Raw genomic sequence first — 25,334 nt, 5'->3', positions numbered from 1 at the left:
GAAGAGCTACCTCCCGGTGTAGAGCGGCTCTCTGCCTGCGTGGCCTGGGGAGCCACATGGAAGGCAAAAGGCATGGCCATGGCAGCTGTTCCCTGCGCATGTGGGTGGAGCTTGCTGGAGGAACCATACCTGATCTTGAAAGAGCATTAGGGTCATGATTGACACTTCCTGTGCAGCACCCATTATCATGCTACTGATGATTCATTTCACAAGTGTTACCTAAATAAAAAAGGGTGGATCCATCATCCTAAGGGTTTTTCTGGATCTCTAGATGCTAATGTTTAATCCTCATCTTTGGTACTTTAATTTTATTCTCTGATTTCGTAAAATGATTTTGGTATTTCTAGCTCTAGCCTGCCTCTTGCCAGACCAGAGCAGTGAAAGTTCATCAAGGGGAAATTTGAGGAGAAGGTTTAGAGCAGGAAGCTTAAGGAGAGGCGAGGGCTATTCAGGTTTGAGGGAAGGTTGGGGACAAATGGCACTCCCTACTCCCATCTTTCATTAAGTGGAAGGCTCATGGCCTGGTTGTCCTCCCAGTGGCCACTGCTGTCCCTGTGCCCCTGTGCTCACTGCTGGCTACCACTGGCGTCTTAGATTCTCTCTCTGTCATCTCCGTAAGGATCAGTCCTGTAGCTCCAGGCTCCCCATTGTTTAGTTATGAAACTCCCTGATACACTTTAATAACTGCAGCAGTGAGCAAATGATAAATGTAATTAAATGCCTCAGCCAGCCACTCTTTCCTTATCAGCAGTGAAATTTAATTGCAGCCATGTGAGGGGAGTGCTGCAGTTAAAGCACAGGTGGGACTGCAAGGTGCACATTTCTCCTCGGAAGGGGGAGTGGTGTCATCACTGGCCTCTGGTTTTTTTTTGGCGAATGAAGGGGATCCCAGCTCAGCACTTACCGGCTGGATCCGACACAAGGTGCTAATGGCCTTTTTAAAAGAGGAAATGATTTTGAAGGGGACTGTTAGAATGAGTGTATACAAGATTTCCCACTGGGTCCTGAAGATGTTTATGGTTTAGCTTCACCCTCTTTTTATTTTTGAAGCCAGAGCTGGTGCCAGGAGGAACATATGCTAAAGCAGAAAGTTGATTCTGACTCTCTTGTTGATGTCTGCCCTTTACATCCTTGTCACTTTCCTGCCTCTGACTCCCACATATCCTGACTTTGTTCAGTGCTCTTACTGCCCATTTTTCCAAGACAGGCTTCTTTCTGGAGATTCTTCTAACAGAGAATTTTCTTCATCCCTACTCACCATGTCTACCTGCCCAGTTAATCATTCTCAACATCTTCTCCCAGGACAACTAGAAAATCACATTAATTAGTCCCTGCGGAAGCAGTGGGTTGGCATGGATTTCAATGGCTCCAAGTCTTCAGGGGTGTTTCCTGATCGTAGATTATCCTACCAGGAGACAGTAACAAGTGGAGAGAATACAGGTGTGGGTTAGCATCTTAGCTGGGCTGCTTATGGGTCTTCCCGTGCCTAGCTCCACTCTTCTATACAATGAGGATGAAGACAACACTTCGCATGGTAGGGTTAAATAAGCAGGGTGTTAACACCAAGTGGCCATCTGTAATCTGGCATGGAGATTGCAGGAAATCTGTCTGAGGATTTTTCCACCATGGAAATGACAAGTGTAGGTCTTGAACTCAGGTCTTCTGACTTCAAAGATACGGGGAACGAGTCTTTCTGCAAATCCATCTAGGATCTGGGTTTCTCAGCTCTAAACCAGGGATTGGGGCACTTTTTAAATAAAGGGTGATGATGATTTTCTGGCTTTGTGAGTGATGTTGTGTCTACTACACAGCTACACAGCTCTTGTCATAGTGGTGCAAAAACTGCTGAAGGCATTATGTCAATGAGTAGGTATGGCTGTGTGCACATCTGACAGATGATGGGCTGGATTTGACCAGAGGATTGAGTTTGCTGGTCTCTGCTCTAAATAACAGTTGAGGAGAGCTCTGGCATTGTCTAACTGGTGTGTTTGTTATAGAGGCAGAGTGGTGATGACAGTGACAAAAACCATCACAACAGTACCTCAAGCACTCACCTCCACACTGCACCAATTTTAGGGCTCCAGTGAATTCTCTTAGCAATCCATAAGGGAGAGATACCGAAGACTCAGAGAAGTGAAAGTGTCCAAGATCTACTAGCTCATAGTTGGCAGAGCTGGCAGTAAGCACAGAAGGGCTGCCTTTCAGGTTCTATGTTTTCTCCACACTGTACTGGGCACATTGTTCCCCATTCAGAAGCAGAGTATGTGCTCTGTCCCCAGAGGAATTCAATGCTCAAGGCCTTGGCTCCAGTTTAACACTGTTACTTCACCCCATGAATTAGTTGGACCCTGAAAGCTCCATTGCTTTTGTTTCTAGACAGGCATCTCTTCCATTCCCTGTGTTTGGCTTCTAGTCCATGGGAAGCACCAAGAATCCCATTAAGAGTGAGCAGCAGTGTCCTGGCAGACCCCTACCATCTCTTGTCTCTGCCTGAATGCATTCCCCACTGTGCCAGCACAAAGTATTACTCTTACCTCTGCATGTGTCAGTGCCAAGCAGCTGCCTGGAGGACCCCATAGCCAATGAAGAACCCCAATGATGATATTTGGATTTTGCAAAGTAGGTTGTGTCTGTCCTGGGGGAGAAAATTATCTCTAAATCCATGAAGAAACCCGATGGTACCCTGAGGCTTCATGGTGCTACAAGCTTTAAAGATAGCACGTAATTAAACTACTTTTCCATCTGATATATTTGGACTCGATGTTAAAGCAAATAGAGTGATTCCATGCTATGTTAATAATATCACGAGCGGCTTTAGTCAAGAATTGGTTGGCACCTAGGATAAGTCGGTGGGAATTTAGCTGGTGACTGACCTGTGGCCTCAAAAGAGAAGTTCGATATCCGAGTTTTATTAGCTTCAGATATCTTTGGCTCAAAGACTTTGCTGCATGGTTTGAATGCAGCACCACTACTGGAGTCTGACTCAGTCCACCCCGTACCTGGGCTGGAAGCATAAAGACTCAGGGACTTCCAATTCATTTGCAGCATTTGCAGGTATGAGCTCTGGGGCCCTCCCGTTCTTACTTAGACCCCAGCTGCATGCCTGAAAGAACCTAATATATATTAAATAAAGAAATATACCTAAATCACATCATCTCAGTCCTGCTATGCCATAAGTGCCCAATAAATGATAGCTGTTGGTATTAATAATAATATTTACTAGGAGGTCTTTATCTCCATGGAAACATTTAAGGTTTCAGTGACTCCCCATCTGCCTGGGGGTGGGGGAGCTGAGAGACTAGAGCTGCAGTAGATGGTCTCTCGTGGCTCTTTCCAACACTTAGATGGCACAATATTTTAAAAATATTTATTAATTTTATTGGAAAAGCAGATAAAATTTATGGAAAGAAGGAGAGACAGAAAGATCTTTCATCCAGTGGTTCACTCCCCAGATGACTACAATAAAGCTGAGCTGATCTGGAACCAGGAGCCAGGAGTTTCTTCTGGGTCTCCCATGGTCCTAAGACCTTGGGTCATCCTCTACTGGTTTCCCAGGCCACAAGCAGAGAGCTGGGCAAGACATGAAGAAGTCAGGACATGAACCAGTGTCTGTATGGGATCCCTGTGCTTGCAAGATGAGGATTTAGCCATGGAGCCATCATGCTGGGCTCTCATGATTTTTAAAGTAAGATTTACAATGGTGTCATAAGGGACATGGTGCAGGGCTTTTCTTCTATGGGAAGCTGGTTCACCTCCAAATTCACCAAATGTTACTTCAAACAGCTTAGCTGTCCTCAGTTTTCCCCACCTATCAAATGGAGATATCGTCCCACAAAGTTGTTTCATTTCAATGGAAATCGGCTGCAGTGGGCACATCTCCGTTTGGAGTGTACTCAATACGTACAATTGAGTGTTGTGTTCATACCAGCAGTGCCTGCATCTTCTGCACCTGTGCGCTCACTTGACTTTCACACAGCTCTGGGAGGCACCCATGGCTCTTGTTGATCCACGTCTTTGCATGATGACATCACGGTTTGAGGGGCTGTCCCTCATCCAAGGGTACAGAGCAGGTCGTATCCCGGATGGGCCTCAGTTGGTTGCAAGTAAGATTAGGCAGTGTTTACTTCCTTCCCTACCACGCAAGTATTTTTAGGATAAGTCAGCTGAAGTTTATTCCAGGTGTCACACAGAATGTCTCTAAGATCTGCCAAGGCCAATGAATGGACAGTTTTGGCCAGAATGCAATCCACTCATTCGTTTGCTCCTCTGTTCATCCATCCATCCCCTGAACACACATTTGTTCTTTGAACAGAAGGGTGTAGTGACAGATGAGATCTAGACCCATCCCCCAAAAATCTCTCAGCCTAGAACTATTTGTTCTCCTCATAGACAAAGTAAAAGGAGAGACTTAAGGGCTGGTGTTATGGCATGGCATGTAAAACTGCCGCCTGCAACATTGATATCCCACGTGGATGCCAACCAGCTCATGTCCTGGCTTTTTCACTTCTAATTCAGCTCCTTTCTCATGGTCTTGGAAAAGCATCAGAAGATGGCCCAAGTACTTGGGCTTCTGTCACCCATGTTGGAGACCTGAAAGAAGCTGCTGGTTCCTGGCTTCAGTCCAGTCCAGCCCAGCCCTGGACATTGAAGACAATTTGGGGAGTGAACCAGTGGATAGAAAATTTCTCTCTCTCTCTCTCTCTCTCTCTCTCTCTCTCTCTCTCTCTCTTTCTCTCTGTGACTGCACCTTTCATATAAACAAATATCTCTTTTATAAAAAGAGTGACTTCTTAAAAATAGGATTCTATGACTATGTGTCCTTCCTGCTAGCACTTGGGGGCTGCACCTCCTATGATAATTTAATATGGAAGCAGTCATCCTGCTGAGCTCCCCTTGCCCCAGTAGATACTACAGTGCTACAAATTGGTGTGTTTGGTACAGAGTATTTCACCACACTCACCAAGGGGCCAGCATGTCTTCTTGACTCCTTGAAAATTACATAGGCTGGGGCATCAGCCCCTTGTCTTCTCCAGTGATGTTGAGGGGTAGTAGGGTGTGGATTTTTTTAGTGGGACCAAAAGGCAGGATCAAGGTCACTCATGACACCTTTCAGTCTGGGTAGGAAGGGATAAGGTCTCAGAAAAATCGTGGCTGATGCCTTGGATCAAGATGGGAGCAGGGAGTTGGAGGATGGCATCACAGGAGGCGGGGAGACCCTGCTCTTGTTTTAGTCAAGAGCTACTCTCTCCTCAAGCACTAGGGGGAGCTCCTGAAATCGGAAGTCCAGCACAGCATCCTACTTCTGCAGAAATCCCATTGCTTTGAAGCAGCCCCCCCAAATCTGAACTGATTTAGTGTCCTTGTGGGCTCTTGTTTTCTCATTCTGCTTCTAGACTCTGAGTTCAGAAGACTTGGTTTATGTTGCTTGCTGCATCCCCAGTTCCTAACAGTCTGCCTGGCCCACGATGGGTGACATCTGGGTTTCCTCTGACTGTGGTAACCAACAACCACAAACCCCATGGCTTAAAGACACATGAATGTGTTATCTTCGGTTCTGGAGCTCAGATGTCCTGAACGGGTCTTGTGGGACTAAAATCAAGGTGTTGGTAGAGCTGGTTCCTTCTGAGTTTCGTGGAGTTTATCCATTCTCTCACCCCTCCCTGTTTGAGGGAGAGTGCCTCATTCCCTCCTTGGCTCTTCCCAGACAGAGGGAGGAGGCATGAACAGTTTGGGGTGCATCAAACAGAGTGGAGGCAGGACGGTCTTGATGGAAGCATCCAGCTTTCTCCTACATGGACTTTGCATTCCAGCTTTATCACTGATGAAGTAGCAATAACTGCTTCTTCGCAGTGTTTTCTCTATGAAATGGAAATGAAATTGGCAGTTGTTTATCAAGCCTCCCTCCATGTGATCTGGATTTTTAAAAATCCTCATTTTGTTGTTTGCCTGTCTTGGACAAGTGACACAACTCCTTGCTTTCCTGCTGGTGAAACCAAAGCAAATGGGAATGGCTGAACACTGCATGTGCACATCCACACATCCACACAGGAGATCCTCCATGAGACTAATTTAAAAAGTTCTGAAGGGTTTTTTTTTCATCAGAAACATTTTCTCGTAAACTTGTGAAAGACTCCTTACATGCATGGATTTCAAGAACTTTTGGTGCCAGATAAACTTATATTTTAATTTCATTTTCTGCAAACATTTTGAACTGCACTCAAAAGGATATCAATATATAAAAGCTTGGTTGGCAGTAGCGCTTGGCACGCATGGTGACACTCAAGCAAAAAGAGATCTGCTACTGTTTTACTCATTTCAGATCTTCTCTTCCTTCTGCCCTTTCTCCTCCTTTCCTTCATCTTATCACAGCATTTACCAGGAGTCTCTACAACCTTAGGTTTTTCCCCACACCTGACTTGTCTGTTAGCCTGTTTTTAAAACCCTCCAGCTGGAGTCTTTCATGATAGAGCTGTGTGTGGTGTGGATGCGGCACTAACGTTGATTTCTTCTCTTGGACGTTCAATTTGTCTCTGACCACCAAAATGGTGTCAAGGTCAGGCTTTGGCCCTGTCCTCTGTTCAGAGGCATTTCTGAGAGAGCCACTTCCTGCCTTCCAACTCTGTCTCTCTCCATGCACTAGAAATGAAAACATCTCAGAAAAAAAAAAAAAACAGCTACAGTTTTACCCCTGAGACTGAAGGCACCAGGGATGTACAGAATTATGCCTCCCCTGTCTGCATGGCTTGTTATCAGAAAATGAGAATAGAAAGGCTTTTGATCAGCTAAGGAGACATCTTAATAGGTGCTTTGATTGTTAAACAGAAGTTTCTATATCAGTTTAATTGCTATAAATGTTGTTTGCTTTCTCTGTTATGATAAGGGCTGGATTTTCATAGATTTTTCTGCCTTTCTTTTCAACAGTTTTCCTTTGCTTTAAGACTTGCCTTGGCAAGTTTAATAAAATCCAAACAAAGAAAGGAAAGAGAGGACCTCCAAGTTCAGCTCTGCACACCCACGTAGGAAGCTGTGTGCAGGTTATTATTGCTTGGGACTAATGATGCTGCAGCGCTTAATGTAATTGACAGAAGTCACCCCTTCAGCCTGATATGGGGAAATGGAACCAAGTTACTGAACTTAATTGCATCTACTTTTTTGAAAAGGTGTTATAATTGAGAGTAACAGAGTAACTAGGATATGAATCTTATTGCAAAATACGCTCATAATAAAAGAGGATCTGTTCTCTGCTCCCTTGAGCTTCAAAAGATCCATTTTTTGAAAATTTTGGTGGGGAGGAGTGGTGGGCTTCTGGTGATCAGGGAGGAGTTGGCTAGAGAGGCAGAGAAACAGCGGAATCAGGACTTGTCAGCATTGGTGCTATTGACCTTGGGACCAATTAGTGCTTTGTCGTGAGCGGCACCCATTCTGTGTATTATAGGATGTTGAACAGTGTAGATGCTGGTAGTGTGAGCACACAGGTCCATAGTGTGATTACCCCAAACATCCCCAGACATTGCCAACTGACCCCTGAAGGACAATAGCTCCTCCAATTCGGAGTACCAGGGTAGGGGTTCCCAGAGGCCTTTGCAGCAATTGTAGTTAATGTTTTGAGAGTCAGCTCATGCCTCGCTAGGGGACCTGTAGCAAGCCACTGCACATCTCACAGTTCCTTTGTCTTTTGACAAACAGTGGAAATTATAATAGCCCTGACCACATGGGGGCATAGCTTCTGGGCAAAAAATGCACAGCTTACAGCCTAGCACCAGTTGAGTGATCCACAGACTCAGTGTGCTGCCCTAATTGTCTGAAACACAGCAGGCAGGTTGGAAGCACTCACTTGAGTCCAGGTGTTATGCTGTGAGGTGGTGGTGCCAAGATGAGCATGCAGGTGGTTGCCAGTGTTGCAGAGGTGGTAAAGACATGTACGTTGGTCAGGGCCACCTTGTGCTTCACTCACAGCAGATGTTGCCAGTGAATCCTCAACCCAACTCTCCAGTCTGCCACTTGGGACTCCTGGCTCACTGTTCCCCTCCAGCACAGCCTTCCCAATTGTGACCACCCATGGCACTGCAGATCACAAGCTGTCTGCTGCCTCTCATGTCTGACTTCTGTCCCCAGAGGAGACAGCCACGAGAAAAACACTCTTTTTGAACTGCCTTGTTTTGTTTCCCTCTGAAACCAAAGCCAGTAGTAACACTGAGCTTGATGACATTTAGTTTTTAGTTAAACCAGAGGAGACCCTACAGGCCATGACTCTGATAGATGTATCATGCTCTCTCTCTGAAGTTTTTTTGTGTTTTTTTTCCATGCCCTTTGGGGCTTGGAAAATCATTAACTCTCTCAGAAAGGCTCCCAGACTTATGAGGGCAGAGCTGGGGCTTGTGGAAACAGCTATCATATGGCTGCAGACAGTGTCATTAGAGCTGGGAGAGGAACACGGGCTGGGGGTTACACACCCCCTGATTAGTTCTGACATGCCCAGCTCCTAAGGAGCTGCTACCAGTTGCATAACAATTGGTGTGAAAAATGAGGTTCTGGCTACAGCTTGGGAGTTGGCTCCATCCATCTGGCCTGAGAAATGAGAGCCGGCAGGAGCGGCAGCCCCTTGCTTCTCTTCTTGCCAGAGGAGAGTCTGCAGGCAATGCTAGGTTGCTTCTGCTGCCGTGTCACACCTCTGTGTAGAACGTGATGCCAGCAGCTGGGCCACAGGGTGCAGTTTGGGGTCTAGTCCTGTTGTGTCTGCCAGAGATGACCATAAGCTCCATCAGGGATGAAGTGAGAGTTCAGCTTACTAGGAGTGAGCCAGAGGCATGAAGGAACAGACCTAATGGTGACAGGGACCCAGTCTGGTTTAGTGTTTCTTCTTCATTCCCATTTGCTCATACCACTCCATGAATCCCCTTGCACATCTATCTGTTCATTCACTATCTGCATATGAATCTATCCATGTGCTCAGTAGTTACTAATCCACTCACCTTCTGGCCATCCATCCATGCACCCACCTACCAGTCCATTTCTGCCTTCATCCATTCCATCCACTCATTAATCCACCCACCCACTTGTCATCCATCTGTTCATCCATCCACTCTCTCACTCATCCACCCATCTACCCAGATATCCATTCACTCAATGATCCATCTCCTTAGTCTAATATGACTTTAGGGAACACATGGTTCAATGTTTTTATTTGCGTTTTTTATTTTGTGTGTGTGTGTGAGAGAGAGAAATTAATCCATTAGGTGAATACATTGTTTTGCTCCCCAAATGCTTTCAATTCTGATCCAAGCCAGGAGACAGGAACTCAGTTTGGGTCTCCATTGTGGGTATCATGGACCTCCTTAGGGCATCACCTGCTGTCCGTCTCCTAGGGTGCATAGTTGTGGAAGCTAGGATTGGACTTGAACTCAGGCACTCCAGGATAGAATGTGCCTGTGAAATAGATATATGTAGCTAATAAAACCTTAGCACACAGCCTGGATTCAGCTGGGATGCATGGCTGCTGTGCAACCTTGAGCCAGTGACATTGCCCCTCCAAGCTGTACCTGTTGGCGGCAGTGCCAGCAGACCCTGCTCTGGGGTAGTTTGAAAGATGCCATGAGCTCAGGCATGTGAGTCAGCCTGGAATGGATGCTCACTTGTGTTCTTTCGACTTCTGCTTTCAGGGCACCCCTGGTGACCCTGCCCTCACCAGAGCTGGATCGCAAGTGACACCAGGGTCCCTGTGACTCTGGCCTAGCAAGCAACGGTGCTTGGTGGCCTTCCCATCCCCTCTAGGGCATGGCCCTCTGATCTCTGTGTAACGAGCTCCTCTCCCATCTTCTCACTGCAGACACGCTGTCCGTGCCACGCTGGTCCCCACAGATCCCTCGCCGAGACCTTGGCAACTCCATCAAGCACAGGTAGGTGGGCTCGCCATGGGCTCCGGTGCCCTCTCCTTGTGCTCCTATGTCCCCATGCACCTCCTGAACCAAAGGACCGGGCTGTTTCGTACCAGTCCTTGGAGAAGTATCTCACAAGCCTCACTAGCCAGGCTCATCTGGGTACCCATCCCAGTTTTTGCAACTTCGAGCAAACTGCTGAACCTCTCTGATGCTCTATTGTTTTCATCAGATAATTCAGTCTCTGTGTGGGGTGGTTGGAGGGAGGGGATTAAAGGAGGTCATAGATACAAATATGGAATTAACAGCATCATTGTTAGGATGATAGCTCTAGGTCTGAATTCTGGGCTTCCCCACCTGGAGGAAGCAGGATTGCAGGCTGCACTCAGAGGTGACCAACCATTCACAGAGGTCCATGTGAGTCCAAGGGCTTCAACCCTGTCAGGTGCACAGAAAACATCTCCCATCCTGGGAACGAGCGTTGTGTCTGCTAGTCATTCCTTCTAAGAAGTTCTTGAGCTTCGCAAAGTCAGCTTGCTGTGTTTTGTCTCTTTGTCCTCACAATCTCCTCACAAATTTCGTGAAACCAAGTCTGGTTCTGCCCAGTGGACAAAGGGTAAACCGAGGCCCTGGGAAAGCTTGCTGCACAGAACCTGCTGGCAAGCCTCCCAAGTAACCTGTGCACTCACTCTGGAGTCTTTGGAAAGTTGCTAGAAGTTCCACGTCAGGGTCACAGCATTAAGCAAAACTGAGCCCTGCTCCCTTGGGGAGCTCGGGGTCTGGGGGTAGAGGGAGGAGGGCAGTCAGACCAAGGCTGTACATAGGCGGCAGGGGAAGAGCCCCGGGCAAGGCCGGAATGAGCACTTGATGAAATGGCATGTCATCAACAGTTTCTGGAAGAAACTTGTTGACGGCGAGAGTTGTTCTGACTCAAATGAGAACACATTGGAGGAGGCAGTGAGAACTGTGACAGATGCGACAGTGGTCAGGCGATGAACTGTGACAAGAAGGGCCCCCAGAGACCACAGCCTTTCTGTTTTGGCTCCGTCACTGCCCTGACCCTGCTCAGCTCCACCTCAGGCTTGGCCACCACTAGTTCAGCTCTACCCTGGGACTGGTTCCTCCCTGCGGACTAGCCCCACTCTGACCCATTCCCATCACTGGTTTGGCCACAGCTCCCCACAGCCCTTCCGCCCGACTAGCCACACTCCTGACTCCACTGCACCCCTGGATTAGTCATGCCCCTGGCACCAGTCCCATCCATGGCTCTAGGCTGCCCCTGGATGGGCCACGTCCCTGGATTAACCCCACTCCCAGGCTAGTAAACCCTGATGTAATCTGATCCTGGTGCAACCTCAGGGTCAACTGCTGATGCCTGGAGGGACACAGCCTACGTATCTTGAGCATCTGAAGGGGTACCACTTTCATAAGGCTCTAGGCCAGAGCAAGGGATGAAGGAGAGGGAAAGCTGAGCCCCAGATGCAAGGGGAAAGTGCCTGGCACTCCCTGCTTATAACACCTACCTCACAGTCCTGCTGCCAGCTGACAGGCAAAGCACATACCCACTCATTCTCCCCAGCACCACCACATCCTACAAACCAGATCCCATAAACTCACTGGCCTTGCCAAATACACCAGAACAGACGTCACCAAACCCCATGTCCAGAGCTGAAGGAAAAGAGAACTGTCTTGACCACCAGCATCTCTGCTGGGCATGCTGCTCCTTGCTTAGCTCTGGGGACTTCGGCCTGTGGCTTGCTCTGTTTGAAGAGTGACTAGCTGGGATCAGCAGGAAGTACCAGCCAGCAATGCTCTGCTGCCTTCCCTCCAAACCCTCAGGCCCCAGTTGCATAATCACTTCCAATTTCCCTTTTGACACTCCGGAGGCAGTAGAGATTAGATACAACTCCTGCTGATGGCGACACAAATTGAAAATTAAAATTAACTGTAACTTGGCAACCTTTGGAACCTCTCTGGGACCCAGCCCTGCCTCAGCCTCCTATCTCCTGGGGAACAAAATGTCTCCAGATCCCTGGGGGGGGGGGCAGGCAGTTAACCTAAGGCCCCTCTACTGTTGGCCCTAACTTGATGCGGAGAACCTCCAAGCTGGCTGATGTTTGCAGTAGGCAATGGTGCCAGGGAAGGGAAGTGAGTTAAGGGAGGTTTTTTCTGCCATTAAAGTTGTGGGCCAGTTCTTCTGAGAGGAAAGCTACACCCTCCACCCCCACAAACGCAAAGTCATCCAGGTGACACCACCAACAGTGATGGTACCCTCCTCTGCTGGACTCCTGGGAGCCCCTACCTGGCTTCATGTCTGTCTGAGGGCAATTCCAGCCCTATCTATGGCTCTGTCCCAGACCTAGACTCGGTACACCAGGCAGATATGTACCAGAGGCAGTCATGACTGCTAGGTCATGTTCAAATACAGTCAAATGCAGTCAAATATGGCCAGAAACCAGTTCTCCCAGGGCTTTCTGTAACAGGTGCTATGTGAACCTCTTGAACCATGTGGTATTGTTTCATCCTCCAAGCCACCTGGGAGGTTCTTGCTAGTATTAGCCCCACTTTACAGATGAGCAAAACCAAGGCTTCAATGGTATAAGCTACTTAAACTAGCCAGAAGCAGTGGAACTGGAGCCTGGGGTCCAGATGATTATCCTGGGAGGCTTGCATCCTTCTAGCTGTGGGTTGGTTGTGTCCTCTTACCCTTGACTGCCCTCTGTCTGTTTCCCACAGGTTCTCCACCAAGTACTGGATGTCTCAGACATGCACAGTCTGTGGCAAAGGGATGCTTTTTGGCCTCAAGTGTAAAAACTGCAAGTAAGTGGCTGTGTCTCAAGTAACTTTCCGTGTGCATATGGCTGGTGTCCGTGGGAGCCGGGAGCCATCCCTGGCTCGGACGTCACTCACACAAGTCGGGATCCTTGACTCTCGGGAGAGTTGTCCGTTTCTTTGTTCAGAACTGGGTCTTCATGAAGCTCTTGATATGAGTAGAGGGTCGGGAAGAGCATTTTGAGGATGGGCCAGAAGCGATGGAAGCTTCTGGAAGTGTGTCATGCTCTGGGCTGAGACACAAGGACACCTCCCGTTTTGGTAGTGCCAGAGGTTGGCGAGCTTTTCTTCTGGTGGACCCAGAGAATCAATAGTCTAAGCTTTGGGGCCACGGGACTGCCATGTTGCAGTGTCTCACCTCTGCGCTGCAACTCCGTTGGCCACAGACACCACAGAAAGGAGTTGGTGTGACGAATGTATTTATTCTCTTTAAAGGAAAATTCCTCAGGCCAGGTATGTCAAGTGGAGTTTATTGGAGGAAGGCAAAACCAAGTCAAGGATGACTCACAAATGAGGCACCTCTTAGAACCAGAGCAGGTCCGAGAGAGTCCAACCAAGCAGTCACGAGACAGCATGTACAGAAAGGAGGTGGGAAATGGGAAGCTGAAACTGATGATAACCTGGTCGTCTGCCAACTGTTCGCAGCTTAACCTGCCGTCCTCTTACACCTGACTTGGTAGCAGGGTGCTCATCAGCTCAAGCTTTCCCTGTATTTAAACTCTGTCATGGTGCTGGACTCAGATCCATGGCCTCCTAGAAAGCCTTTCATAAACTGTTCCAACAAAGCTTTCTTTTGCAAGGTAGGTGCAGTTTGCCTCTAACTTTCAGCCATAGTTGGCTGACCCGTGAGCCAAGTCATTTTCTTCTTATGGTAATCAGTCTGAAGGATCGTTATCATCCCCACCAACATCCATTTTACAGATTGGTAAGCTGAGTCTCGGCAAAGACTAGTCCCAGCTAGGAAATGGCAATCAAAATTTGATCTCAAATCCGTTACTCCTGTTCTTCTCGCTTGCTGTGGCCCCAGGGTGGTCTCAAGTTCTTGTGAAAAGGCTGGGAACTCTAGGCTCCCATCTGCCTCCTCCTCTGCCTACTCCAGGTCCTGGCTGGCAGAAGGAAGGGTAGGAGGCAGGAGAAAACTGGGGCAGCTTACATGAACCCTGGTATCAGACTAAACTGAATTCAGTTTAGTTTTTGAAAGAGTTGGAGAGAGATGGAAAGACAGAGAGAAAAAGATCTTCTCTCTGCTCATTCTCTTCCCAAATGGTCATCATGTGCCAAGCAGAAGCTGGGAACCTGGAACCCCAGCTTGGTAGGTGGCAGGGGCCCAGCTGTCTGAACCGTTCTCTGCTGCCTTCTCAGGCACATGAATAGGGAACCAGATCAGAAGCAGAGTGCCCAGGATGACTAACTGGCAATCCAATAAGGGAGGATGCTGTTGAACCTGTTGAACATCAATACCGGCCTCTCGGTTCAGACTTGAAGTGAGCATTCACATTTCTGTCTCTAGTGTTGTGTGTTAATTTGGAGATATATATACATACATTTTTTCTGTATTCAAAAAGCAGAGAGAGACACTCAGAGATCTCTTTTTACTGGTTTATTCCCCAAATCCTTGCAACAGGTGGGGCTGAGCCAGATGGGAGCTAGGAGCCCAGAACTCATACCAGGCCTCCCCCATGGGTGTCAGGGACCCGAGTTCTTGACCCACTCTCAGTGCTTCCCAGAGTGTGCACCAGCAAGAAAATGCACGTGGAAGCAGAAGTGGGTCTCAATCCGAGGCACTATGATGTGGGACATCAGCACTGAGCACCCTGCACCCGTCCATTCTGCCATTTGTAGAAGGAGTAATCAGCTGGCCTTGGGTGATGGGGGGGTGTCCCGTGACAGCACGCGTTGGCATGCCGTGGGGCTCAGCTTGGTGCGCTGCCTTCTTTTCCCTCTGGCCTCTCTCCTTCCCTGGCCTCTCTCTTGGCCTGTATTCAGTAGCTCCTCCAGCCCAACTGCTCTGACGCAGTGGAGAGCATTCTCAGTAACAGCTGCAAACGCTGTGCCTCTGCTTGCCTTGTAGGAGCCACGTTACTTAAAAATTCCAAGGAATCCCCGCTCCCCTCTGGCCTTCTCTTCCCTGCCTAGCCTCGCTATGGTACACTCTAAGCTCCTGCATCCCAGCCCCATAGTAAAGGTGGGGGTGGTGATGGGGAGATCGCCCCACTTTCCCCCACCAGGCTGGCAGCCTCCCATGAAACAGAAAGGCGGGGCAGAGCACCGTTCCCTCCTGGAGTTGGGGGAGGAAGGTCCAGCCCACGGGCCATATAAGGCCCACAGTCATTCAGTCTGGCTCTGCCAAGGTCTCTGTGGATGGGACTCAAAATTCAAGACTTGCATCATGGGCTCTCATGTGCATTGGTTGTCAATGGGTGTTAGAACCATCCAGATGTGTCTTGGCAGAAACAAGGTTCCCAGTTGCGTAGACTGGCAGCAGGTATAACAAGCATCATTATTATTTTTTTAAGATTTATGTATGTTTACTGGAAAGGCAGATTTACAGAGAAAGAAGGAAAGAGGAAGATCTTCCATCCACTGGTTCACGCTCCAAATGACCACAACAGTTAGAACTGATTGGGGAGAGGGGCTGGAGGAGAGAGGGCAAGGGGAGAGGGGGCTGGAGGAGAGGGGTAAGGGGAGAGGGGGCTGGAGGAGAGGCCTGCCCTAAGGAGCATAGCTTGGGAAGCCACCAGAGTTGAGTTGTTTGTGCTTCCATTGAACTAACGCCCTGCCAGTGTGCCTGAGCAAGAGGTTTGTCCCCTCAGGGCTTGCTGTCCCCATCTGCAGAATGGGTGTGATCTTAGCACCCGCCAGGGGGTGGTTGGAGGTAGTCAATGAAATGTCCTTGGCCTGGATTACAAGTTTTTGTCAAAGAACATTTCTCCCTGCTTCACTTGGGTTAAAAATGATTCCTGCTTGTAGGAGACGGGAACCAACTCTGGCCATAGTTCCCCACACTGCAGGTGATCTCACCAATGCACTTGGCCCTTGCAGAGCCCACTGAAACCCTGACACTTCCAATACTCTTCCAGACTCACATCCAAAAGTTCATGGAAAGTGGAGTGAAAAGATAAGATACATTTTCCATGAACAGTTTAAAGAGCCCTTGTCTTATATAAATCACGGCATTTAGGACCAGTTACCTCTAGCCTCTAATTGTCAGCATATATACCAGTTATCATTCATTAAGCTTTTTTTAATGAATAAAATCTAATACTTTTGACATTCATTATATTGAGGGTGATTGGCATTTACATATTTTTGAGGATGGGCGGTCATTTATATAGGAAAATTGGCAAAACTTTATACATACTTATGGTAAGGTGGACATGTTGAATGGAAAGACTAGGAGCTGGGGTGGTAGTGCAGCGGCTTGAGATGATACTCACTATGCCATCATCCCCTCCAAGTGCCAGTTTCAGTCCTGTCTGCTCTGCTTCTGACCCGGTTCCCTGCTAACACATTTGGAAAAGCAGCCATTGTGGCCATTTGAGCAGTGAACCAGGAAATGAAGGATTTCCCTTTAGTCTCTCCTGCGTGTGTGTGTATGTGAGAGAGAGACTCTGTCAAATAAATAAATATTGTTTAGAAAGAAACAATGACTAGAGCCCATGATCAAGTAGAGAGGAGATAGATTTAGAGAGGTGAAGTTGAAGGGCATGCAATGCCTGAGGCACCGTGACATGTGAACCTCCAGAGAGGTGGCTGAGAATGGGGAGGTGGCATCTTACAGAAAACACGTGGAAGGATTTACTCACATGTTCAGCTCATGTCAATATTAAAGGTTGAGTGTCCCTTTCCAAACCGCCTGGGACTAAAGGTAATATCTATCTGCATGTGTATAATGAGGTGTCTTGGGAATGGGATAGAGTCTTAGATATAATTCATGTGTAATCCACACGCACGCTGCCTTAGCCTGCAGGTAATTGTAGGCAGTAATGTAGTGTGCCTGCTGCTTGACCCGGACCTGTCCCATGAAGTCAGGAGTGGGACTTTGCTCTTCTGGTTTCCTAGAAGGGTCCTCAGAATGCTCAGGATTTTGGAAGTTTCGATTTCACAGTTTTGAATTAGGGGTGCTGCAGCTGTAACACACTAATACTGCGTTCCAGGCACTGGGGAATGAAGAGTAAAAAGAACAGCCGAGATCTTTGCTCCGGCATGTTATATGTGCTGGTATAAGGCAGGAGGCCGGCAGACAATAAGCAAAGACAAAGAGAAACATGCCCCCCCGGTCGAGTGAGGCACAGGGCTAAGCAGGAGAGTGAAGCAAAGGGGGCACGTTGGCAGCACCAGGGAGAAGGCTGCAGTCTTACATCTTAAAGCGGTTGGAAAAAGTGTGGTCCCTGAGTGAGTTTAGAAAAATAGGGAAAGGGTTTCGTTATCTCTCCAGCGCAGGCCAAAGGCAGGGGCTTGAGAATTTGGATCCACCCTGGAGAAAATGATCTTCTTTTCCCTTAAACCCAGAATGGTCCTGGTCTGTCATTACCAGAAAATCCCTAGGGTGGGAAAGAGATTGGATTAGACCCAGGCGGCGCCACGGCCTATCCCTGGACTGGAAACATCAAGCATCGCCCAGGAGTAGGTGGGAATGTGTGATCCCAGGCTGGCTCAGAACTGCTGAATCAGCAGTTGCCATTTAACACAGCGTTGGCGGTGCTCATGCACGGGGGAGTGGGAGGAATGTTCCCTCTCTCGGTGGCTTTTCCTGCTCGGTCACCTGGGGTCTGTTAAAACTCCGATCTCAGGGGCACAGACCCAACAGCTCTGGGGCGCAGTTCTACAATGTACGTTTATTTTAAATTTGTATTTGAAAGAGTGAGTCAGAGAGGGATCCCATGTATCTGTTCACTCCTCAAATGCCCCCGGTGTCTGTTAATGGGTCTGGGCCAGGTCAGGGCCAAAGCCAAAAGGAAGGAATTCTGTCCAAGCCTCCCACATGAGTGGCAGAGACTCAAGCACTTGAGCCATCTGTCTCCGGAAGCCTGCGTTAGCCTGACCTTGGAGTCAGGAGCTGCAACGGTACTAAGTCACACACCTGCCCCAAGCAGGCACATTTTGAACAAGTTCCCAGCTGGTCCTGGGACTTTGCTTTGAAATTCAGTGCTGTGTTTTAGAAATCTAAAGCAAGCTTTATCGGGGAGCTGAACATTTGCTAGAGTGAGACTGCCTAGTGAGGATGGGCAGTCCTTGCTGGTTCATTTTCAGATCCTTCTGTTCTTCTCCTTGACCTCACTTGGTGGACCTGGGTCTTGCTCGTGATATCTCGCTAGTATCTTCATCCAGAAAATATTTGTGTGACGATGTGGGGTTAGGAACCCAGGCTGTGCCTCAGCTGTTCCCCCGTTCGAATCCTGCCTTTGCTGCCATCTAATTGTGTGACCCTTTCTGAGCCTCAGGTTTTTTTTTCCTTTCTGTAGAATGGGAATAAATGTGTTTTAAAATGCAGCCAAGTATGAAAATTGTTCAGTGAAATACACTCATCCTAGTAGCTGAGTCATGATAGGTGCTTGACTAGTGAAAGCTAACACTTTCTAACTTACCAGTGAACTTTGGGGATGTCCTTTTCACCCAGGAAGCCAGAAACTCTTCGTCATCAAGCCCCCTTCCCTCCCGCTTCGGCTGTTTAATATGCACTTCCTGCAGAATGAACATCAGCTGTCTTGCTGGCTTTCTGAATGGAAAGATGAATGAACTTATAGGAAATTAAGGCTCAGAAAGCAATTTGCAGTTATCTCAATTGAGACATTTTCATCGAATGGGCTCGTGCATGCTGCATGGCCTTTCGCCATGAGTGGTCGGATGTGAGCGTGACCCAAGCATTGTCTGATCCCCATGCACTCAGCTGCTATCAGACGCTGATGGGTTTCCCAGCCCTCAATCATGTGTTATCTGCATCCTCTCCCAGGCTCCCTCCACACACTCCTACGGAGCTGAGGTCAGCATCCTTGGCTGCCTCTCCATCCCTGTCTGCCTGTCTTGCGGGAAGATGCATAGCAGTGGCTGAGGCGGCTTTGGCTCTGTAAAATAAATTTGAACCAAGATGCACTTTTCTTTTTTACCTGCATAAGGTGGAGTTTGGCAGGGAAGGGACGTCTTCAAAATCCCCCTCCCTTTGCCCCTCCCTCCCCCATGGAGAAGCAGCTTTCAGTCTCTTCTGCCTGTTTTAAGTCACTTATTCTCTCTGCTGCAGGTGATGCTTTAGCTCCAGTTACATGAGCCTCAGCTGGGCTATGGCTGCCCAGGGCCATAGCCCAGCTATCCTGGACTTGCTCATGGTCGCTGTGAGTCATCAAAGTGCACCCTGGCCCCGCTTGCCTCAGGATCAAAGTAGAAACTTAACATGACAGCCTCCTGAGTTCCTCCACCCACCTCCTGGAATGAACTCTGGGGCCAGGGCCTGCAGTCTGGACTTTTAATGTGCCTCCCTGATCATTTTCTTTAGCCTGAGTGAGGAACTTGGAATCTAAAAGAGGTGACAAACAAGTAGATAATATTCCCCCAGGGCGAGGACTGTGGGGTAACACTTGGGTGGACAGACATCATGTACTTGATCAAGAGACATTGTTCCACAGGACCTTGAAGCCCTATCTTCACTTAAGAAGAGTCAGCTAGGTGGAGCAAGGCTAAGGCTGCTCTGAGCTGAGAAAAAAACCTGGACAAGGCTTGGGCCAAGAAGTCAATGGCCTTGAGTTTATTTGGCAATTGTTTATACCTGACAGTTGTGGGATAGGGGAAGAGAAGGAGACCCATTCTGCTCTACAGCTGCAATGCTGGGTCCTGCTCGGATGGACCAGCTCTGGCTGCTACTCACATGGTTGCTGCTTGTAGCTCCAGGCAGTGGGAAGACAGTTGCTCCCTGCCCAGCCAGCCCCACTCCTGAGAAATAGTCTTGGACCCTTGGAGCCTTCTGCTTCCTGAGAGTTGGTTGCTTGCTCAGGATCAGGCCCTGGCAAGGAGTGTGTTGGGGCCAGGAGCCATGGAAAACAGCAGTCTTCCAAGTCACCTGCTCATGGAATCTGATCTTGGAGATCTTCTGTACCTGTAGATGTGAGAGCCTCATTTTTCCAAGTCAAGAAGCACCCATGCTCCTGCTTTGAACTCTCAACCCTGCGCATCCTGGAGTCCTGCTCACATTCCCAGCTATCCTCTTCCAGCAGGTGCTCTGAAGGGCTTATGGCTGAAGCCATCTCTGGAGGCCTGACTATGGGTTGCTCCGGCTGCCTCACCATCACCTTTCTGAGGTGACTCTAAGCCAGTGGTTACCCAGCAGCGGGGGCAGAATTCCAGCCTCCTCACCTGGAAGCTGGTGTACCTGTTGGCTCAGTTCTCACTCCATGTGGGATCAGACTGAGGCTGGATTCTCCTGAGTCCACAGCTCCTGCTCAGCTTCTCCCCTCACTGCCTCGCCTCCCACCTGCACTAGTTTCTCCTGAGGATAGGAAACACTCATCTCAAGGGTACTCTTGCCAGGGAAATAGCAGCAAGAAACAGACGGTTGAGCCAAGAGTTAAGTTCAGACTCGAGCCCCACTGCTTCCTTGCTCTGTGGCTCTGGGGAAGTTTGTAAAGCTCTCTGATGGATGCTGAGGCTGATCCACACCCCCAAGTGTGGCAATCAAAAATGCCAGGGACAGGGGTCATGGCATGGCTGGTTGAGCTGCTGCTTATGGCACCCTCATCCCATATGATGGGGCCTGGAGTGGAGTCCCACCTCCATTTGCAGTCCAGCTTCCTGCCAATGTGCGTGGAGACAGCAGCTGATGGTTCAGATACTTGGGACCTGGATACCCTCATGTATCTGGAAGACCTGGGTGGATTTTCAGGTTACTGACTGTTGCGGGCATTTGGGGAGTGACCCAAGAGATGAAATATCTCTTTTCCCTCCACCCACTTCCCTCTCATGCTATGCCTTTCAAGAGAAATGAAAGAAAAAAAGTAAATGATCTTAAATTTCCCACAGACATTGTCAAATGTCTCCTGGGCAAGAAGGGATCAAAATTTGCTCTTTGGTAGGGTGGATTTGTTTCAAATCAGTGAGTTGATATGATGAACTGCTCATTCCCAGCTGATGGAACCATGGGATATATTATTCAGTTTCAGAGTGCCAACTTCCAGTTGCCTGCCCTGTGCATTGACCCACTTCTAAAACATTCAGCTTATAGAAGGTGAGTTGTAGGTTGCCTCCATACAACTGTGGGGTGAATTTTGGAGTTCCTAATTCTGCAATTATAGGGTGAGCATAGCGGTTGCAATCCCTATCATAAACTAATCACCTACTTTGGTTTCCCTGGAACTTTCCAAGGGTTTCCCCTTGAAAGTTCCAAATACTCCTCTGTCGGTCCTAGGTTGTCAACTTTCAATCAAGTCAAGTCCTTGCTAACTGTCACTGTTGAGATTACGGCTCATTTCTTTAAAAAGAGCGAGAGAGGAAGGGAAGAGAGGGTGTTTTTGTTTTAAAGTTCCCTCTCCTGCTGCCTGAGGCAGCTGAGTGAACATGCTTTTTTTCTTTCCATGGAAGTGGACACTTTACTAATTTTCTCCTAATGAGCCATGCACTTCTTTACCCAGTTTTGCTGTGTTGCTAAATCTTTTCACTTGGATTCGTTGCACTCTTGGTTTCCTTCTAGCACCAAGTGTTCTCCTTGGCCATGTTTTTGCATCGAAATACAGTGTTTTCTTCGGAATATTTCCTGTGTTTGCAAAGTGGCTGCAGCCACAGGTGATGAGGAGATAAAAGTGCGAATCAAGCCATGATTGGTTTCTGCCATTGGCTGCTCTAATTTACCCAGACCTTAAAAAAAAAAAAAAAAACGAAAAACGGGGGAAATGAGGAATGCTGATGTTGCAGCTGTTATGAAGTCCCTGGAAGCTTCAGGAATTTGTACAACAGGCAGGATATTAGCAGGATATAATTATGAGTGTGCATTTCAGAAATCGCCAGCTTGAAATCTTGAACTTACTGTTCTGTTAATAGAAACACTTCAGTTTTTGCAATAATGAAAATGGGAATTAACGGCCCCATATTTGCGTTTTTACTACAATAAGCAAAAAAACTTGGGCCTAATTATAGTATTATGGGAAGGATGATCATAACTTCACTGGAGGGTGAAGTGAGAATTGGATGCAATGGTGATGATGGTGGTAGTGGTGATATGTATTTGGGGTCTCACCAAGTGCCACATATTTTGATAAAAATGCGTACATCACATGTAATCACATGTAAACAGATGGAGTCTGTTACTTTACAGATAAGGAAACCGAGACCTTTAGAAGTAAGTAGACAGCTAAAGATGTCATGATGGGTGGATTAGTTACTCAAACCTCTGAGCACTCTGATTTTAGATCCTGGATTCATGACCACTTTAAAGGGGGCAAGACTGGCCATTAAGTAGTTCACCAACAAATGCTAGCTTCCCCCTGCCTCCTCTTAAACTTAACATGCAGAGCAGAACATGGGAACCTGGTCCTAACCCTGACCCTGGATCAAAGCAGTTAGTCTTTCCCAATTCACCATTTCAGCCTCCTGCTAACTCTTATCTTCCTTTCTTGTGTTGAGAGAGTATAAACAGATCTGTATGTTCAGATGCGCACCTGCAAGTCCAGGTAGCTGAGAAGAATCTGTGGCTGCTTTCTCCCCTCGCAGGGAATTAAGCAGGACAGGAGACAGAGGGGATTTCCACCAGCTAGTAGAGCCACAGCTGGCTTTGCAATTTTTTCTCCTGTGGGGAGACCAATGGTGAAATACCTCAAACTTAAGGGGTGATTAGCCTTGGGGGTGGTAGCTGGGTTTTCCTGTCAGAGTTGTGGGCCACAGAGCTAAGCCCAGCAGGCCCAGCGACTACTTTGGTGTCCTGCCCTCAAAGCATTTGGGATACTTCTAGAAGCTCTTAGACTCCAATGAGAGACCCCAAGAAAACCAAAATGTAACCAAGTGCTCAGTTGGGGTATTCAAACAAATGAACCCTCTGTGAAGGGGCAATGCTGGGCTTTAGTGGATCTGCCAGAAGTTCTCATAACACTAAAGGCAATGACCTAGGGAGGAAGAAGACCAAGGAGAGAAGCAAATTTCTCTGCCCTGTATGTAATTGTCAGCTACCAGTGGGGGTCTTTCCAAAACACTTATCCAGGGTTCACCTTCCTCTTTCAGATCCTTCACCAGGTCACTCTTGCTCCCAAGACAGAATCCAGTCTCCTGAGGAGCTCCCGTGTCATCTCTTTCTTGTCTCCCCTTCTGCCCTTCTCATCCTCTGCCCCCACCGTGCTCAGAGCTCCAGCTTCCCTGAGCCAGCAACCACAAGCCCACACATTAACTGGCCTTTGCATCTCATCGCTGCTGGTTGGTTCTGTTGTCTTGCATGCCTCTGCCAGCTCCCATTTGTCTTTGAAGCTCAACTCAGTCAACACTTCCTCCAGAAAGCCTTCCCTGGCTTCCCTTAAATTTTGAAATGTCTCCCCTGCCTTGCTCAGCCGTGTAACATACTGCTGCACCATGTTTGTCTGTTAAGCTGCCTGTTGTCCTGAGCAGCCTTTAAACTGTTTGAGGATGGGATCCTGTTGGCTTGTTTACCATTTATAGGTCCAGACACAGCCAACGTGCTTAGTGCTTAGGGAATACTCAATAATTATTTATTGAATGGTTCTCAGGGGAACTTCTAGAAGGTGATTCTCGCTGTTACCAGACCTAGAAAAAATGGTCCAAATGTGAGTGGAATCATGGTTCACATGCAGCTTTCAAAAACAAAAAAAAGATGTTCATGCTCAAACCATTAGAGATAGATTTGCATTATAGACACTCAACCCCTGCTGGATTGTGAGACTCATGAAGGAAGAATATTTTCCCTGTTTTATGATTGGATCCCCAGCACCTAGCACAGCACTCAGAATATGGGAGGAGCCCATTGTTTCTCAGGTGTGTGATGTGTTCCCCACCATGCAGTTCATATGACCAGGATCCTTTGCTTCACCTCGGTCTTTTTGACTTGATAATGGGTGTCAAACTATCCAGTTGCTGTTCTGTAAGGGTGCCCGGCTCAAAGTTGGAGCCTGATTGATGGTTTCTCAGTTGTATATTTGGGGACAAGACTTTAAAAGTGGATATTGTCAGGAAAGCCGTAGCCCTTCTAAGAGGAATTATCGAGAAGTAAGCTGGTGTGAGTCGGGAGGAATTAGGAGAAATGCGGGCTTGGGGCTGCCTTGAGCAGACTTCTGAAATCGGTTAGCATCGCCCAGTGAACCATTTGAAATTGACATGATGGCCTTGCCTAGTGCAAGTCCTGTGCATTCCTCTCATGAGCCAACATTCTGATCCCTGCTCCGTGCCCAGCTCTCAGCTTGTGTCTGTCTCACGTTTTTGCTCCTGGCCATGACAAGACCATTAAGGAAAGAGCAGAGCTGCCACAGAAGGGACCATTTGTCCTGCACCATTTTGGGGCAAGGTCCCTAGAGATCCAACTTGCTTCTGGTCTAATCCTTTTCCCTTACCCCCAGACTGGGGAGAAAGGAGGGAAAGAAAGGGGGGATTGCAGACAGGGGTACAGGAGGAGATTTCAAATAGTTCATGGAGAAATGGAATTAAAAGATAAGCATTTTGGTTCCCCAAAGGCCTGAAATCCATGCATAGTGTTTCATAATACACATTTTGCACCAGCCTGTTGAAGACCCCTTGTGTTTGCATTTTCGCGAACTAGGAGGAATACAACTTGGAAGAAATCCATCCCGTTGACTTGATACTCTACAAGGAGAAAACAAGGCCACACTGCAGTAATTTCCAATCTTTGTTTATCTGGTGAAGTAGGCAGCTGACGGGAGAAAAGTAAGGTGCTTCTCTCAAATGCCAACATTAGGAGTCCAACCTCTTTATGCTGGCTAGAAACCTCATGCATGATATTTTATACTTCAGCCTTTAAGGAAAATCAGTCCCTTTGGGGCAGCTGACCCCAATTTTTTTGCAAGAATAGGTTAATTAATCTTAGTTTTCCATGTGCTGAATGAGAATGATGATAATACCCTTTCCATAGTGTTGTTATAAAGATTGAGTGACATCATACATGTGGATTGTTTGGTACACTGGCAGGTAAATGAGCCTTCAGATAAATGGTAGATGGTTGTCAGCATGATTACTATGATGATGATAAAATCCAAAAGTGGGCACTGTTCGTGAAGCCATTGTTACTCACTCCTAGACCACCTAGGGTAAACCTGAGAGAGTAGAATGGCAGTATTTGCTCCAGGATAATTTCATGGGTTGCTAAGGACATGCTTTGGTAAAACCTGCCGTATCTCATCTTACATATTTGTACCCACAGCAGCCAGAGCCTTTCAGACCACTGTGACATCTCACTTGACATCCACCCACCCACCCACTCATCCATCCATCCATCCATCCCTGTCTGTTCATCCATTTATTCATCCATCCATATTTCTTTTCCTCTCTCTCTCAGGTTAAAGTGCCACAATAAATGCACCAAAGAAGCCCCTCCCTGTCACCTCCTGATCATCCACCGAGGAGGTAAGTATTTAATCCTTGCTGTGCTAGGGGTAGCAAAAGGCTGGGAATGATTGCAGGCCATCCAAGACACTA

At 47.8% G+C, this 25,334-nt stretch overlaps 1 protein-coding gene across 1 annotated transcript in view; it reads left to right on the top strand.

Annotated features, from left to right (window-relative positions):
* KSR2 (kinase suppressor of ras 2) overlaps positions 1 to 25,334 on the top strand; it is a 305,100-nt gene that overhangs the window by 210,947 nt on the left and 68,819 nt on the right. The window contains 3 exon segments of the mRNA XM_058656700.1: positions 9,827 to 9,896; positions 12,612 to 12,695; positions 25,195 to 25,266. Of these exon segments, the coding sequence (XP_058512683.1) occupies positions 9,827 to 9,896; positions 12,612 to 12,695; positions 25,195 to 25,266 (226 nt within the window).

This window comes from Ochotona princeps, chromosome 29, assembly GCF_030435755.1.
Source record: "Ochotona princeps isolate mOchPri1 chromosome 29, mOchPri1.hap1, whole genome shotgun sequence".
Taxonomy (NCBI): Eukaryota; Metazoa; Chordata; class Mammalia; order Lagomorpha; family Ochotonidae; genus Ochotona; species Ochotona princeps.
This window is presented reverse-complemented; position numbering and strand designations above follow the sequence as displayed.